A 16,698-nucleotide genomic window follows, 5' to 3' on the forward strand; every position below is an offset into this window, starting at 1 on the left:
AGTTTTTTTAGTACCATTTTGGGGTACATATGACTTTCTTTTAATATCTTTTATTGCGTTTCTTGGAAGGTGAAATGAACAAAAAAAATTCTTCTAACTTTTTTGCTTTTTTAATAGCATTTTCCAAGTGGGATAATAAGTGTGTTCAATTTATTCTACGGGTTATTATTACAGATGCGGCGATACCAAATGTGTTTTTTTTAACAGAAAAGGCGGAAAATCTGTAAAAATAGGGCTTTTACTATTTTTTAAATATGATTTTGACTATTTTTATCTTTTTTTATTTTTATTTTTTATCCCTGTAAAAGACTAGAACCTGCGATCTCAAAGTGCTCAGATAATACACTGCAGTACTTCTGTATTGCACTGAATTATAACTTTTACTACCTGTGACAGGTCTTGGCAGACCCGGATGTCAAAGACTGGTGTCCAGCCACCATGACAATCCATCGGTCTCCCCACGATTTCATGGTGAAGAGCCAATGATATCATAAAGGGAGTGCTCTCTGTCAACTTCATACATTGATCGTGGCATATAAGCGGTTATCAGAGGGGATCCGTGTTCTCACTGATACCCGCTATTACAGTAGGAGGTTGGATGTTGGTCACAGACGGCTCCCGCTGTGGTTTTTTCAGTGGATGTGGGCGAAACAGGCAAATCCCAAGAGCATCGACGTCTGCATCTGCCACCGGTCCACCACACTGGAGTGTTGCTGTGCCACAGTCCAAATATATTACAGTTTAATAAAAATGTATTAAAAATTCTGCTGTCTTTGTAAATATTGGGAGGACTTATTATCACTGATGTTTTATATACCGGTCTTCATAGTAACATCGCTGTAGGAAGATGTACTAAATCTATTAAGAAGCTCATAACTCTTAATACACTTGGTGCATCTTGGGCCATCAATGCGTCAAAAAGAGAAATCTATGTCAGCTATGAGCTGAAGATTTCTGGTATAATTAAAGGGGTTTTCCAGTGAAATACTATTGATAGCCTATCAGGATAGGTCATCAATAGCTGATCAGCCGGAGTCCGTCACTCGGGACCCTGACCGATCAGCTGAGCAGGCGCATGCTATCAGCACCGCAATAACACAGAGGTCGGAGCATAAGCCTCCGCGCCGACCTCCGTGTAGTGGCCAGCGCTTGTAACTGCAGGCACGACTCTCATTAAAAACAATGGGAGCCGTGGCTGCAGTTACAAGCAGCGGCCACTATAAGGAGGTCGGTGCGGAGGTGTACACTCTGACCTCTGTGTTAATGCGGCTCTGACAGCATGCGCCGCTCAGCTGATCGGTTGGGGTTCCAAGCGACGGACCCCAGTCGATCAACTATTGATGACCTATCCTGATAATATGTCTTCAATAGTATTTTCCTGAAAAACCCCTTTAATGCCAGTTATAGTTAATTTTTCATGCCAGGATGGCCATGCCTCCTCTTGCTAATAAGCCACACCCAATTCTTAAAAAGTGCCATAAGCAATGCAAAACTGAAAAATATCACTATTGTTTTGTGCAAAAAAATGTTTTTTTCTCAGTTATGTATCACTCGTGCAACTTTTTAAGAGTAGGTGTGACTTAGCAAGTCGGATTATGACAGTAAGATTGGCATCTTTTAATCTACAGTTTTTCTTTGAAGGATCCCCCTATTTCCTTATGTAGGTAGCAGCTGTTGCAGATTCGAAGCTTTAGATAAAGCATCAGTTTCGTACTGTAGTAGAGTAGGCATGAAGATATTCATTTTAATGATTACTTTGCAGCGGGCATGAAATACATGTGTCAGCGAATGAAATTTATGTTCTTGTATGCTTCATTTTAGAGAAACTGTGAAAGTGATGCCGAGGATGATATAAATAAAAGGCAAGTGGTACAGAGCAGAAGAAGGAGCAGTGTATCCTGAGAAGCTTGCTTTCTGAGCCGGAGAGTAGTGGATGGAGGGCTCCCACAGCCCATACGTCTGGACAATGCAGGATGGTGTGCATTCAGATGACATTGGAGAATATATTCACTTTCATGCAGCACTTTTAGCATTTACTGCCCCACAGGAGACGATGTGATTCAAAGAACCATAATTGTATGTTCACCTGCACACATTAACTATAAAGGACTTGTATGAGCAGAACGGTTTACATTATAATGGTTGCCGTGCCCTAGTAATTAAAGTGAATGGGCACATAGCAGTAGTTTTATTACTATTGATGGCATCATTCATATTACTTTGAAAGTGTTTTATGTAGAAATGTGTTAGTCTTTGTTACATCATTTTAATAGTTTATATTGCTTTTAAACGTGTAAATACAGAAACCTGCTTTACTACATCTCTGCATAACTATATGCCATGAAATCTGCCGTCTGAACAGGTTCATATACAAACAATCGGTTACTTGTACTCAGGATAATTCATGGAGACTTGTTGTTCCATCTCTGTACTATTGGCAATTATGGGTGCCTTTTTGCATAATGAGAATTCTATGAGGCTCTTCTCCATTCAGCTTTTTAAACATGTCTGACTTTGTTCCATAGCTCTCAACTTTTTGAATGATCAAAGAGGGACACTTAATGCTTCGTTGTATGACAGATCCATTTTTCCATTTTCCAAAGCTTTTAATTTAAATATTAGCACAAAAATAATTGGAATATAGATATTTATTCATAATACATATATTATAGATATTTTATCATACACATTGCACCATATGATGGAGTAATATGCACATTGGGGTCTAAGATACAGTTAGCAACCATACAGATAGTTTATGGAGCAATATGGAAAGTTTATTAATGCAGATTTATTTCCAAGGTCAAAAATAAGGACATATAGGGACCAAAGAGGGATAGTCTTGAGTTCCACTTCAGTTTTTTAAAGCCCCATCCAATTTCATATGCACCTTGATGGTTGACTTCACCTCAGGTTGCATAATTCATATACACCATGGGGAAATTTAATAGGACCGACATTTTAAATGCCAGCCTTAGGGCGAGCACCCACTGGCGTTTTTTTACCTGCGTTTTGCGTTTTTCCTGCACAGGCATAGAGATAACATGTGTTCCTGTCCACTGGCGTTTTTTTTGCGTTGCGTTTGCGTTTTTAACATAGGAACTGTCAGTTGCATATGTGTCCCTATTTTTCTCCTAATGCACCCATGAATGTCAATGGAAATTAACGGAAAACGCCGCGAAAAACGCGCGGAAAAAACGCGAGAAACGCGGCGAAAACGCTGCGTTTTTTTCCCGCGGAGAACGCAAACGCCAGTGGGTGCTCGCCCTTAATTTGGTTTTCTGAAGGTGCAAAGTACACTTAATGTATAAAGAAGTGCCTGTCTCTTCATACATTAGGTGCCCCTTGGGCAATCCTTGCCCCTATAGAGAAATCTAACAAACTATGAGCTAAAGTAGATCTTTGGTATAATTTACTACTTTCTTGCAAAAAATATAAGTGAATCTAGCATTCTGGGGCAGCCACAACCCCTTCAGACAAACTACACCCAGTTTAATAAAAATTTGGCGTATTCTGGCATAAACGTAAAAGCAGTAGTGGTCTCCTAATTGCACTATACAGATGTCAATCAGAGCTGTGGCGCAGCTCATTGGACAGAAAGGGAGAACACTTCAGTCAGACGCCCGGAGTCCAGAGCACCTGCAGCAGCGTGCGATGGGGAAAAAAGTTGACTTTAGTAACAACCGTAATGTTAACGGGTTGCACAAAGAAATGCTGTAGCCCTACTTCTTGCCGCTACACAGTGCTGTCATTGGCACAACTGCTAACGGACTCCCTTTAAACAGGTGTTGCTATCTTCAAAAGTGTTGGCATATGCATCAAATATGCCATAAATGCCTGTCTTGAGAATGGAAGTCACTTGAGCCCATGACAGCTGTTGAGGTGGTTTCTGGCTATTGCACCCAGGCTGCGACTGAATGCACAGGTAGGAAGGATTATAGAAATAGCCGAGCCAAGCTCGCAATGCTTCATTGTCTTTGTAATTCCCATCAAAGTTATTGGCGTTACGTGAAATACTAAGATGGCCGCCTCAAGTGAGACAGAATGGGGTCTGAGGACTTTGGTTTTCGCAGTAGGAAATTTAAGACCCCGTGTCTAAGATGGGAATACCCCTTTAACTCACAGATTGGAAGAAGATGTTACACCTCCTTTTTTAGGATCAAAGCAATAACTGACACCATAAGAGACAATGTAGTTAGAGGCAACCTGCTAGTGTGATGTAAAGGTCATCTCTTTATGGTGAGTTCTGAGTATTAGGGCTCACTCACAAGGGCGTGTGTTTGCTGCATTTTATGTGCATATTTGTTTACACACGTTTACTTTTTTTTAAACAACCATAGCCTATAATGCACGGAATACACACCAAAATAGAATATGTTGTGTTTTTTTTATCACACGAGTGATACGTGCATGAGAAAAACACAGGTCTGAATGCCCTGTGTATACTGTATATTACACAGCATCATACGCTCGTGTGAGTGAGCCCTTGGTATAGTTTTCTGCAGCAGTCCAGTATATAGTATTTATTCCCATTTTTTAAACATAGTGTATTTTGCCTTACTAATGGATTACATAATGACAATCTCAGGGCTTATTAAGACGTGCGTATATCAGCTGGGTTTTCACGCCTGGCCGATATACGCTGTCCCTCTCTGAAGGGGAACGGGCCGGGAGCAGTGCACGGAGCTCCTGTCCCCTCTCCGCCCCTCGCCACTGTCTGCAATGGGACATGTATGCAAATAGTGGCGAGGGGCAGAGAGGGGGCGGGAGCTCAGTGCACTGCTCCCGTGCCGTCCTCCTGCAGAGAGGGACAGCGTATATTGGCGGGGAGTTAAAACCCGGCCGGTATACGCACAGCTGAATAAGCCCTCACGTTGTTATTGCCATGAAAAACCCATTACGGACCTTTCACGTGGGACGGACTTGTCCGCAAGATGCAACACAAGTGCGGATTTTGTTAATTAGTGCAGATTTTGTTGCATTTTTTTACTGCGGAACACATTCCAAGGAATGCATTGCGTTTTTTTTGCACAGAATTTAATTGCGGAATTACGTCTCCTGTATGTTAGAAATCCTCAACAATTCCACAAAACACCCTTAATTTTGCAGAAGAAAAGCTTTTCCGCTGCAGAATTTAATCTTGTGATTTTGAAGTAAATTGAAGTCCCATAGGGGTAATGTTTGGACGCAGAAATGTCTGCGCGGACTAATTCCGACTCATGTGAAATATCCCATATGGTGGCTTCTAATCATACTTGGGTGTGGTGCTCCACCCTCTATTATAACTTAGGTGGAACTCCCGATTTCTAAAGGGAAGAAAGTACAAAGCAACAGGGTTAGTGATGTCAGAAAGAAAATAGTGTTCTACAAAGAGATTCATTTTTTTAACATTATGTTTTGATTGGAGAAATACAGGAGGAAATACAAGGAGTATGTTGCATAGTAACCCACAAATCAGGTGTGGTTATATACAGATACATTTGTAATTTCCAATGCATTACATCTATATTTACAATTCCCAACTCTTCTCCTATGGTTCATTTTCCTTGTTATTATGGTTTTACACAATGGTATCAGCCATGAAATAAAATAAAATAAATCTGTATGTCACTCAGACTTAAATCATAACATTAACAAATATAACTATAATAATAATTATTATAATTATATTAGAATAATATAATTATATTGTAATTATAACTCGGCTAACCAAAATTAAAGAGAGCTCCAATGTTGGTAGAATTTTAACCACAAATCCCACACACCTCTATAGTTTTGAATGAAGTTGGTACGAATGGCCATCCATTTTTCGAATAAGCAATGCTCCACCATCCGGTTCTCAAACTCCTCTAATGTTGGGAGCAAAGGGGACTTCCAGTGTTTTGCTATTATTGTTTTAGCCATCATTAGGGAATGTCCTATTAGATATCTAATGGGTTGGGGCATCTTATTGAGATTTATCAGTAATAACTAGAGATGAGCGAACGTACTCGTTAAGGGCGATTTCGCAATCGAGCACCGCGATTTTCGAGTACTTCACTACTCGGGTGAAAAGTACTCGGGTGCGCCGGGGGGCGGGAAGAGGCGTAGCGGCGCGGGGGGTAGCAGGGGGGAACAGGGGGGAGCCCTCTCTCTCTCCCTCTCCCCCCCATTCCCCGCTGCAACCCCCCACGCCGCCACGGCGACCCCCGAATTTTTTCGCCCGAGTACGGAAGTACTCGAAAATCGTGGTATTCGGGCGAAAAAGTGGCGTGGCCAAGCACGTTCGCTCATCTCTAGTAATAACACAAGTTTGGAGTCTTTTGGAAGTTTTGTTTTTAGTACTTTTTGTAACAGATCATATATCCCCCCCCCCCCAATAAATTACCAGCTTCGGACAAGTCCAAAATATATGCGCCAGTGAGCCCTTCTGCCCACAATCTATCCAACAAAGGCCGTCTCCCCCTTTTATTTGGCTAGCAACAAGAAGAGTAATATCACCTCATTTGCATCTTTAATTGTGTCTCTAAGATAGCTGCACCTCTTGTGGACTGTAATGTTGATCTGAATGTTTTTTCCCATGTCTCCAAAGGAAGTTTTTCTCCTAGTTGTTTTTCCCAATTGAGCAAAGCAGATTTTTTTGTGAGGTTTTGGTTACCCATTAACACATCGTAGAAACGTCTTGTTTCTGTCTTATTCAAGTTCGGTTTTGTAGAAATCTTATTTGTATAATCTCAAGTGGGAATACCATATTGTAAACATAGAATTTATTTAGGAAAGATCTGCTCCTAATGTAATTAAATCTATCACTGGTATACAAATTGTATTTTGTTTGTACCAAGTCAAAATGCCTCACCCCATTGGTAGAAACCAGGTCATCCACCCACATCAACCCCCAACGTCTTCCAATTTTTCACATCTAAGTTTGGTATAACATGTCCTAGGGCCTCGATGGTTATAGAGGACTTCTGCATAATATCGTAGGGTGTGAGTCTTTCGGTGAAAGACTGCCAAGCCTCTACTGTAGCTAACATAGGAGGAGAGAGCCCCTCTGTAAGCAATCTCATCTCTCGGATATTCAGCAAAGTCATTAAAGTTGCAGCAAAAAATTATGATTTAAGTGTTTTTCCCATCAGATATCTCTCCTCCATGTCCACCCAGCATGGATTATTTCTTCTGCTTACCCAGAATTTTACTTGATTTAATGTGGTCGCTTTGTAACATGCTTCTATATTGGGTACATCTGTGCGTCCATGGAGAGCTAGAATCGTTAGAGCTAGACAGGGTTTCTTTCCTCCCCAAATGAAATTCGACAGCTGTCTTTGCATTGTGTCTGGAAATCGGAATTGGTAACGCTCTGAAAAAATATAATATCTTGGGTAAAATTTTCATTTTATATGTCATTATCTTGCCAAACCAGGTTAGGCACAGTTTGGATAGGAGGTCTAATTCTTGTTGTAAAGAGACTATAAGTGGAGGGTAATTTTCTTTCTCTTTGTCAGTGAGGGGGGCTGTTAGGGTAACCCCCTGATATGGGAAGCCTTTTTCTTGCCAACTAAAAGGGAATTCTGCTTGAATTATGTTTTTATGATCTCTAGTTAGATTTAGGCCCAAGATTTGTGTTCTCCCCACTTTAAGTTTATAAAAGGAGACTTTACTGAATTGGTCTATTATAGCTTGGACAGCCCTCAATGATTCCAGGGGGTGGGACAAAGTCAGGATTATATCACTGGCAAACAATCCAATATTATACTGAAGGGAGTCCTCTTATTTCCATTGAAGCTCTTATAATTTCCGCTAGTGGCTCTATTATGACGACAAACAGCAACGGGGAAAGCAGACAACCCTGCCTTGTCCCATTAGTTATGGCAAAGGGGTCAGACATAGTACCATCTACCAGAACTCTTGCCGTGGGGTTGGAATACAGGGCTTGGATGACACGAATTGCATCTTCTCTGAAACCAAACCTCCTCAGTGTATTGAAGGCATAGCCGCAGTGGATCCTGTCAAAAGCCTTCTCTGAGTCCTAAGCCAAAGAGATTAATTTTTTATGTTGTTTGTATACATAGGTATGTGTGTAGTGTGAATCATTACACTGTCATACAATTCATGCACTTGTCTGATCATATGCAAATTGAATAGTCTATGTAATGTTTGGGGTAAACAAAGCTTTCCTGCTATTTTAGTGCCACAACATTGAGTGAGCAGTGGACCTGATGAAAGGGGTAAATGTATCATCCTTTTATCTTTAAAAAGCAGTCACCTTGTAGGAATGCCAATTGTGCCTGCTGCAATGCCTAGCAGAATATTAGTAGTGATGGAAAGTATGTAGATAATAGGAATGCAGGTGCATATCCACAACAAATCTGTGACAAAATCTGCACTGGCTGAAATCCTTTGTAAAACTGTGTAACACATAAATTATACTTGTGAAATATATCTGGTGAAGATTTATTATACTGCATTTGGCGTTTCTTGAACCCCATTCACTTGCAGATACTCTTTGTGTGAAGCCATGCTAAGGCTGGATAGTGGGGAAAATTGCTTAATAATTCCTTGGCTGGAGTATTGAGTAATGTACTGATAAATACAATATTTATGAATGTGAGTCTATGAAAGGTAAACTTAAATGGCACCTCTCACATTGGAGCCGCACCATAAATTACGTTATGGTACTGTTTGGGGAGGCAACAGGAAGCTGGGGGATATGTTTTTTATACTCACCTGCTCAGTGCGCTGTCTGCCGGTGAAGATCGCGCACAATTTGAAAATCTGACTCATTTCAGACTGCTATGTGTCCATTATCCTATAGACTTCTATGAGAATACGCATGCACAGTGGTCTGAAAAGTCAGATGATCTTCACGCAATATTCACTGGCAGATAGTGCGGGAACTGCAGGGTGGTTTTACATCTGCGTCTGTTCCTCAGTCTTTGTTTTCTGGGTTTTTATAAATAAAAAACTGAATCAAACTGGACCCTTAGAGGGGGAGGGAGAAACCTAGGGAAGAGGAGGAGAGGGAGAAGCTGCAAAGCCCCAGAAGTCAAAAGAAGTGAAAGGGGGCAGAGAAGCCCAGCTGCCACCCACCAGCCAGGATTGTGTATTGTGTGAATTGCGTTGGCTTGGACGAAGAGTTCTGGCAAACCTCCCAGAATGAAACTTGTAGAGTGTGAAAGGACCTGCATTTCGAATAATCAGCCACTCTACTCCAAAAAAGGTATTTGCATGCATGCATCAGTTGTGCTTCAGTTTGTAATCAGTCCACATTCAGTTAAAAACTGATCAGTCTTAAAAAGGACCCAAAATGAAGGTGTGAAACCACCGTTACTTAATTTTGGAATCTTCACCATTAATGCTGAGCTCTTAACTCACCAGAACATTTACCGCTTCGCTACTCAAATGGCTAGATGTATAGTAAGTATACAAAAGAGACCTTCTTACATTATACAAGTCTGCAAACTCCTAATAGTTATCAACCTGGCAGAATTAAAAGGCCTTTTACGTGAAAATACTGACTCAAACTATAGAATTATTAATACTTATGAGCTTGCTCTTTTCATTGATAAATCTGTTGTTAGCTACTATATCGTACAATGCTCAAACAGTTTAGGCTGCCTGTCCATGTGTGAGTTTTCATTGCAAGATCGGCGGCAATAAATCGCCTGCAGACCTCACATGACACACTTTCCATAGGAGAACTATGGATAGCGCATCCCGACGTCCACAAGCAGAGAATCATAGCGATTCTTCGCTTGGGAGATTGAAATCGCGGTATGCTGCAATTTGCCACGATTAGCCGCGGTGAGCCTATATATTAGGTAAGCCCATCGCAGAGACCTGTCAGTGCTCCCCCCTCCTCCCCACGGCAGAATATTGTCAGCGATATTCCGTCACGGCCGTGGACAGGCAGCCTTACTGTTCCACCTGCCTTCAGTCACTCAGAATGGGCTCTGTGGGCCACTTGTTTTGACTTTGTTAAAGGCAGTGGTGAATACATTATTTCACACTAAAAACACTACATCTATTCCGATATGATGGGCGATCCAACATCAAGAAATTAGAATTTCACACTTAGCTTAAATAGGCGGTCACCATTTTTTACCAGCCCCCACTGAGAGCTCCATAAGGTAGTGCCTGTTACACTGATTACAGTGATATGTCTACTGCATGGATCTGTGCAGTAGTTTTGGAAAGTTGCATTAAAGGGGTTGTCCCGCGCCGAAACGGTTTTTTGTTTTTTTTTCAACCCCCCCCCCCCCCCCCCCCCCCGTTCGGCGCGAGACAACCCCGATGCAGGGACTTAAAAAAAAACCAGCACAGCGCTTACCTGAATCCCCGCGCTCCGGTGACTTCTATACTTACCGGTGAAGATGGCCGCCGGGATCTTCTTCCTCCGTGGACCGCAGCTCTTCTGTGCGGTCCATTGCCAATTCCAGCCTCCTGATTGGCTGGAATTGGCACGTGACGGGGCGGAGCTACACGGAGCCGGCATCCTGCACGAGAGGCTCCATTGAAGAAAGCAGAAGACCCGGACTGCGCAAGCGCGGCTAATTTGGCCATCGGAGGCCGAAAATTAGTCGGCACCATGGAGACGAGGACGCCAGCAACGGAGCAGGTAAGTATAAAACTTTTGATAACTTCTGTATGGCTCATAATTAATGCACAATGTACATTACAAAGTGCATTAATATGGCCATACAGAAGTGTATAGACCCACTTGCTGCCGCGGGACAACTCCTTTAAATTAGTAGCAGCCAATCAGAGAACTAGTCCTGGATATTCATGAGCTGCAGGCTAGCCACACCCACCCAGCCCTTCAGCCAAAGCTTGGCAGCTCTGTCTCTCTATGCACAGTAATTAGCAGACAGCAGTCAATCAATGGCTGGAGGGCTGGGTAGGTGTAGATAGCCTGCAGCTCATGGATATCCAGGACTACTTTAAGTAATCCTCTATGCATGTGCTGCTACTGATTTAACGTAATTTTCTGCAAAATACTGCACTGATTCACACAGCAGGCACATCACTGTAATTAGTGTGACTGGCACTACCTTATACTGCCCTCAGAGAGGGGTGCAAAAAGATGGTGCCAGAATCTCTTTAAATCATACCTGTTGTTTCATGTGACTTTTCACAATAAGCTGTTGTGTGTGTACATAATTAACAATATTGCTGGCTATTGTATGACTCATATCCTTCATTTTCAGCAGCATTCTTCTCTACAGTCTCCATCTCTAATTCTCAGCTTTCCCTGAGTTTGTGGATGGAGACTAGCTTCTACGAGGTTTCCCATACACTACACACAGAGACGATGAGATTCTGTTCACTATCAATATCTCATATATAGAGAAGCAGTTGCAGCATGGAGAACATTATATAGAAGTACTGAGCAATGTGAGACAGTAAACACTATTAACTGCACTTACTCTCTCCTTGGTTTTTCCTTCCTTTTCATAGCCTTCTATGTGCAGTGTGTCTTCTGACCTGTCAGTGATCTAAAAGTACGTCTCGTAAGATGGATTTAGCTGTAAATTCAGAGTGAAGAGTTTTTAGTAGGCATGTGGGCAGGTGGAAGGAAGTGCAGCAAGAAGCATTTTTTCTCTAACAAATATAAAGTTTCTTATATTTGCCTGTACTATTGTTTTAGAATTATAACCTCTATTTATATATCACCAACATTTCTGCAGCACTTTACAAATGATAAGATATATGAATAGACAAAATCAGACATTACATACAGTATTAACTCTTTCCAATCCACTGTCTGACGTATAAAGACATTCTGATTGAAGGCTGTACAGCTCCAATGTCAGAAGACGTCCTACTGTAGATTGTAAATTACGGGCCGCTCTGTTGTCGGGGGCCTCTCCATCATGTCCCACATCGCAGTACTGGCTCTAGCCAGCAGATGGCACCATTGTATAATGGCAGAAAGAGAAAGCCCCCTAGGAAACCCTGAATCCAAAATTGGATTGCAAAGGGTTAAACTAATAAACATTTTAACCAAAAGGAGTGAGGGCACTGCTCACAAGAGCTTACAATCTATGCAAAATATCTTGAAAGTTTAGTAAACATTTAACTGTTTTATTCTTTTTTTTAATGAGATTTTGGGTTTTCTAGTGACCTTCTACATTGTTCCTTTTTCAGCTGGCAAAGGAATCATCATCGCTCTAAATCTGTACTAGGTCACCCTTAGATGCAAACAAAAACAAGATGACTAGGACACACAATTTCATCAGTTGTGCCAACTGATCCTTGTAAATGTATTTTAAGCTTCAGACCTCAAGTAATCATTTTTTTCCATGTGCAAGAACATAAAGCCAAGAATAATAAAATACATACCTGTAGAGCAAACTGCTTTTCATTAATTCAGATGCCAAATTTAGGCACTGGTAATAGCAAGAAGTGAATGCCAACCTCTTTATTACAAGAACAACAGAAACAACAATTGGTAACGTATTATGTTATGTGTATCTTACTAAAATATTCTATTCTGACCTGCATGCCCCCTTCTTATCTGCGTCAGAACCTCTGGCACATATCCGGCATAAAATCTCAGATGAAATAGTGCAGCATGCCTGGATCTGACCTCTGGAACCCCTGCCAATTGGCACAGTGAAGGGTGACGGGACCGCAGTGCTTGCTTTGTTGTTTACATAGGCACTGCAGTTTGTTCCATTCAGTTGAATAAGATGAACTTGTGTACAAGGCATAGCATATGAGCCTAAGGCCGAATGGATGTACATTGCAGAATCCGCAGTTGGCATCAGCACCGAGGTTCCGCAGCAAATACCGTTCACAGCGTGCTATAAGAAAACAGTTCTTCCGGCACACTCGCAGAAACAAATTTTAATTTCCGTGAGTGGAGGAAAAATCGCAGCATGTTCTATTTTTGTGCGGTGTCTGCACAGACGCCGTCCAATGAAGTCAATGGAAGCCGACTCATCCGCAGCCCATCCGCAATTGACATTGTGGCAGGTTGTGGATTCCACGTCATTGCCTAGCAACGGCGCTGGAAAAATAAATGCAGTACAGATGAAGATGACTAAAGACAGGTACGCAGGGTCGGCGGCTGAGCACAGGGCCAGATTGCACTGCGGCTTACGAATGCGGAATCCGAGACATTCGTGGGCAAGCGGCCTAAGTAAACAATGAAGGGCACCCAGCACTTGCACAGCTCTTCACCTGTCTGGTTGGAATAGGTTTGCAGGTTAATGTTAAAGTCCTGGAAAACTTCTTAGAGCAGGGATGTCAAACTCATTCTCACTGATGGCCACATCAGCCTTATGATTGCCTTCAAAGGGCCGATTGTAAATATAACACTGTACAGTAGTAAGGGCTTGTTCACCCACTCATATTTGTGCAGTGTATTACACGCCCAAGTTTTGCGCGTGTAATATGCAGTGAATAGAATTCATTTATTTCAATGCGTTTGTTTACATAAGAGTATATTTTTGAGTGATGTATGATCGCGTGAAATAATACGTGCCATCACCTATTTTGTGTATTGCGGACCACAACACGCCATTGAAGAAAATGGGCTGGCATAAATACACAGTAAATATGCAGGAAAACTGTGTATTCACTGGATATTTGTACACTATTTCAATGGTGCATTATTTTTTGCCTTAGCAAATAAGCAGTGTATTTGAGCTCAGAAAAACATGTTGGAGCAGCCAAAAAATACGAGTGTAAACGCTTTTTGGTCACGCAAACATGCAACCGAAATGTGCTAATGCCCGTCTAAACATGTGACACCCATAGTGGGCGCAGTAGTAGTAGAGTCCTTCCTAGTGGCTCCAATAGTAATAGCGACTCCCATAGTGGCCCCAGTAGTAAGTGTCCCTTATGTAAGTGGCCCCAGTACTAATAGTAACTCCCATAGTGGTCCCAGTAGTAATAGTGCTCCCCATAATGGCTTCATTAATAATAGTGTCCCCTATTGGCACAGGTAGTAATAAGTGACCCCCATAGTATTCCCAGTAGTAATTGTAACCTTCCTATTGGCCTTGGGCTGGACAGCATTCCTACAGTCATTCCACTCACCTAGACTGCAGGTCCTTTCCCTGACGGCAGGGCAGTCTATGACCTCTGACCTCTCCCCTCGGCATCTGCGCTGCGTACTGGTCGGTGGGGAGAGGTCAGCAGTCAGACTGATTTATAAATTCGGTAATGACCATCAGGATTTCGCTAAATATCACTGACACAATTGTATTTTCATGCATAAACAAACTCCCAGATCGTTTGACAGGAAAATGATTTTTCTGGTATTAACCAGCTTTCTCAGTTCGCTGCTATCTTCTGATAACATTGTCAGTCGAAGACTGTCAGCAAGAAGCCTGATTTTAATGGATTTCCTTAGATAATGGCTGGCTACATGTATGAAATTCTGAAAGTCTAACCTTATTTTTGTATACTAAAATGCCAGAGGCAAGCTTATCTTTTCAACTAATGGTACTAAAGTGGAAGCTAACCCGGCTTTACTTAAAAGAAAATAAAAAAACTTCTAGACCATTCCAATTAGAAGTCATTTTAATAAACCTTCTTTCACTCAACAAGAGACAAAGTAAAATAACTCGAACAATGCTAAATGTAAATGGGCTGACAATAACATTTTTACCCTGATAATAATCAGGATTTGGAGGTTCTAAAATTAAATAAAAGTGTAACAATAGTAAGAAGCTATAAATGAAGGCCGTTTTAGACGAATGTGGTTTTCTCCCCTTATGTGGCTGTGATAATCACTGTTTTGCAGTGTTTTTATTTTCACTATTGGGATTATAGTATTAATGATGTGCGGAATATATATTTTCTTTTGAACTCCTGCATTATGGCGCAGAGTTTGAAAGGCCGGCAAAAAACCTCGTTCAGATGCAACTACGCTCCTTATTGGCGAGCAAAGTTGCACCTATGGCCGTATGGAGCTGCCCTGAGGGCTTATTCAGATGAGTGCTGTGGGCGCACAGTATAGCCACGTGCAAAGATCACGGCTATACAAAGATCGTGTGAACAGGTTAATTTAAGCTAGCCCGTTCACAGATCCGTGGTGTGTAGAGATGAGCGAGCATATTCGTTAAGCCGATTTACTCGAGAAAGCATCGCCTTTTTTGAGTACCTGCTGGCTCGTCCCTGAAGATTTGGGGGGGGGGCATGGGGGTGAGCGGGGAGTTGCGGAGGGGATCGGGAGGGAGAGAGAGATCTCTCTCACTCTCCACCCCGCTCCCCTCCGCCACCCCTCGCAGCCCTCCCGAATCTTCAGGGACGAGCCAGCAGGTACTCGAAAAAGGCAATGCTCTCTCGAATAAATCGCCTTAACGAGTATGCTCGCTCATCTCTAGTGGTGTGTGCTTTCCAGCTCCGCATTGCGGAAAAATATATGCTGCAACTAATTTTGCTTTTGGAGATGAAGAGTAGCCCAGTGGTGAAGATGGCAAATATTATCAGCACAATATACCTCCCCAGCAACACAAAGCTTTTGCCATATGAAGCTAAAACTCCCAGTATGATCTGAACAATGGTCATAATATATTATAGTTTTGCCAACTAGAATGTTGCATGGGAACATAATACTGATGTGGCGCACAGTCAAAATGCACAATGAATGCTTTGCAGCTGATGTCCTCGGGACTCCTTCCTTTTGAGTGAAGGCGCCCATAGTTTCAGTTTCCAGTTTTGCATCGAAATGTAACTTTTTGTGAAAAATGCATAAAAATCCATGGAGCCTGAGTTTATCCATAGGCATGAATGATCCTGTGTCAGAGCTCTCCTGGAGCTATTTACCTATTGGGAAATGTTACTGGTGGGAGAATAAATGCATTGTGTCTGAACTGTTTCACAGGAGGACAAATAGATGTTTTCACACAAAATAAGGGCTGCATACTGCAAACAACTCTGTGTAAGAAGGTATTTTTAGTGAAAATAAGTTTCATGAAGGGCATATATTCATGAAGATGTAATGGAGCATATGAACTGAAGAGTTATTTAAATGGCCCCTGTCACCTTTCAGACTTTGTGCAAATTCCAAGAATTCACTTTGTTTTATTTATTGTACAAAACTTTAGTGTTAAAAATAAGTGCTTGCAAATATAAAGGAATATTTATCACATTCACTTCATAGTTCTGTCACAGCTATAAGTAGGGGTTCCCAAAAGCTTTTTTCTTTAAATTCATTAATATAATTTAACCCTTTCAGTGTCCAGACAATTTTTACACTTTTTATAAAGACAAACTCTGAATTAAAAAACAAAAAAAATCATATAATCCCCCCATACCCATATAATTTCTGAAACACATGGCACATTATGACAAAGCCTCCCAGCACTTTATACTCATGACACCTGCATGCAGTTTAGCATCAACATACAGATAGCAGCACCACTGGTAAAATTATCAATCTAAGGGCTCCTGCACACTTGCGTTTTTCTTGTGCGTTTTTTTCACGCGATTGTCAATGGGAATTTGTAATGTTAAAAACACATCACACAAAAATTGCAAAGCACCAACTTGTGATGCATTTTTAACATTAGATAATCCCATTGACAATTGTGTGAAAAAAACGCAGCGATATCGCAGCGTTAAAAAACGCAAATGGGTGTGAGCCCTTACAGTGCACTTCCAGGGCCAGACTGGGATTAAAAATCAGCCCTGGCACACAAACCCCAGCAGCCCACATACGATAGCAATCCCCCTTCAAACCACGTTGCGGAAAAATATATGCTGCAA

The 16,698-nt window shown here is 41.7% G+C and overlaps 1 protein-coding gene across 1 annotated transcript in view; it reads left to right on the forward strand.

Moving 5' to 3' along the window:
- Positions 1–4,668, forward strand: part of DAPK2 (death associated protein kinase 2) — a 91,685-nt gene extending 87,017 nt beyond the window's left edge. The window contains exon 12 of the mRNA XM_066592286.1: positions 1,822–4,668. Within this exon, the coding sequence (XP_066448383.1) occupies positions 1,822–1,902 (81 nt within the window). The 3' untranslated portion in view covers positions 1,903–4,668. The remainder of the gene's footprint in view (positions 1–1,821) is intronic.
- The last annotated feature ends 12,030 nt before the right edge of the window (positions 4,669–16,698 follow it).

The sequence above is a fragment of the Eleutherodactylus coqui genome, chromosome 2 (assembly GCF_035609145.1).
Source record: "Eleutherodactylus coqui strain aEleCoq1 chromosome 2, aEleCoq1.hap1, whole genome shotgun sequence".
NCBI classification, from domain to species: domain Eukaryota; kingdom Metazoa; phylum Chordata; class Amphibia; order Anura; family Eleutherodactylidae; genus Eleutherodactylus; species Eleutherodactylus coqui.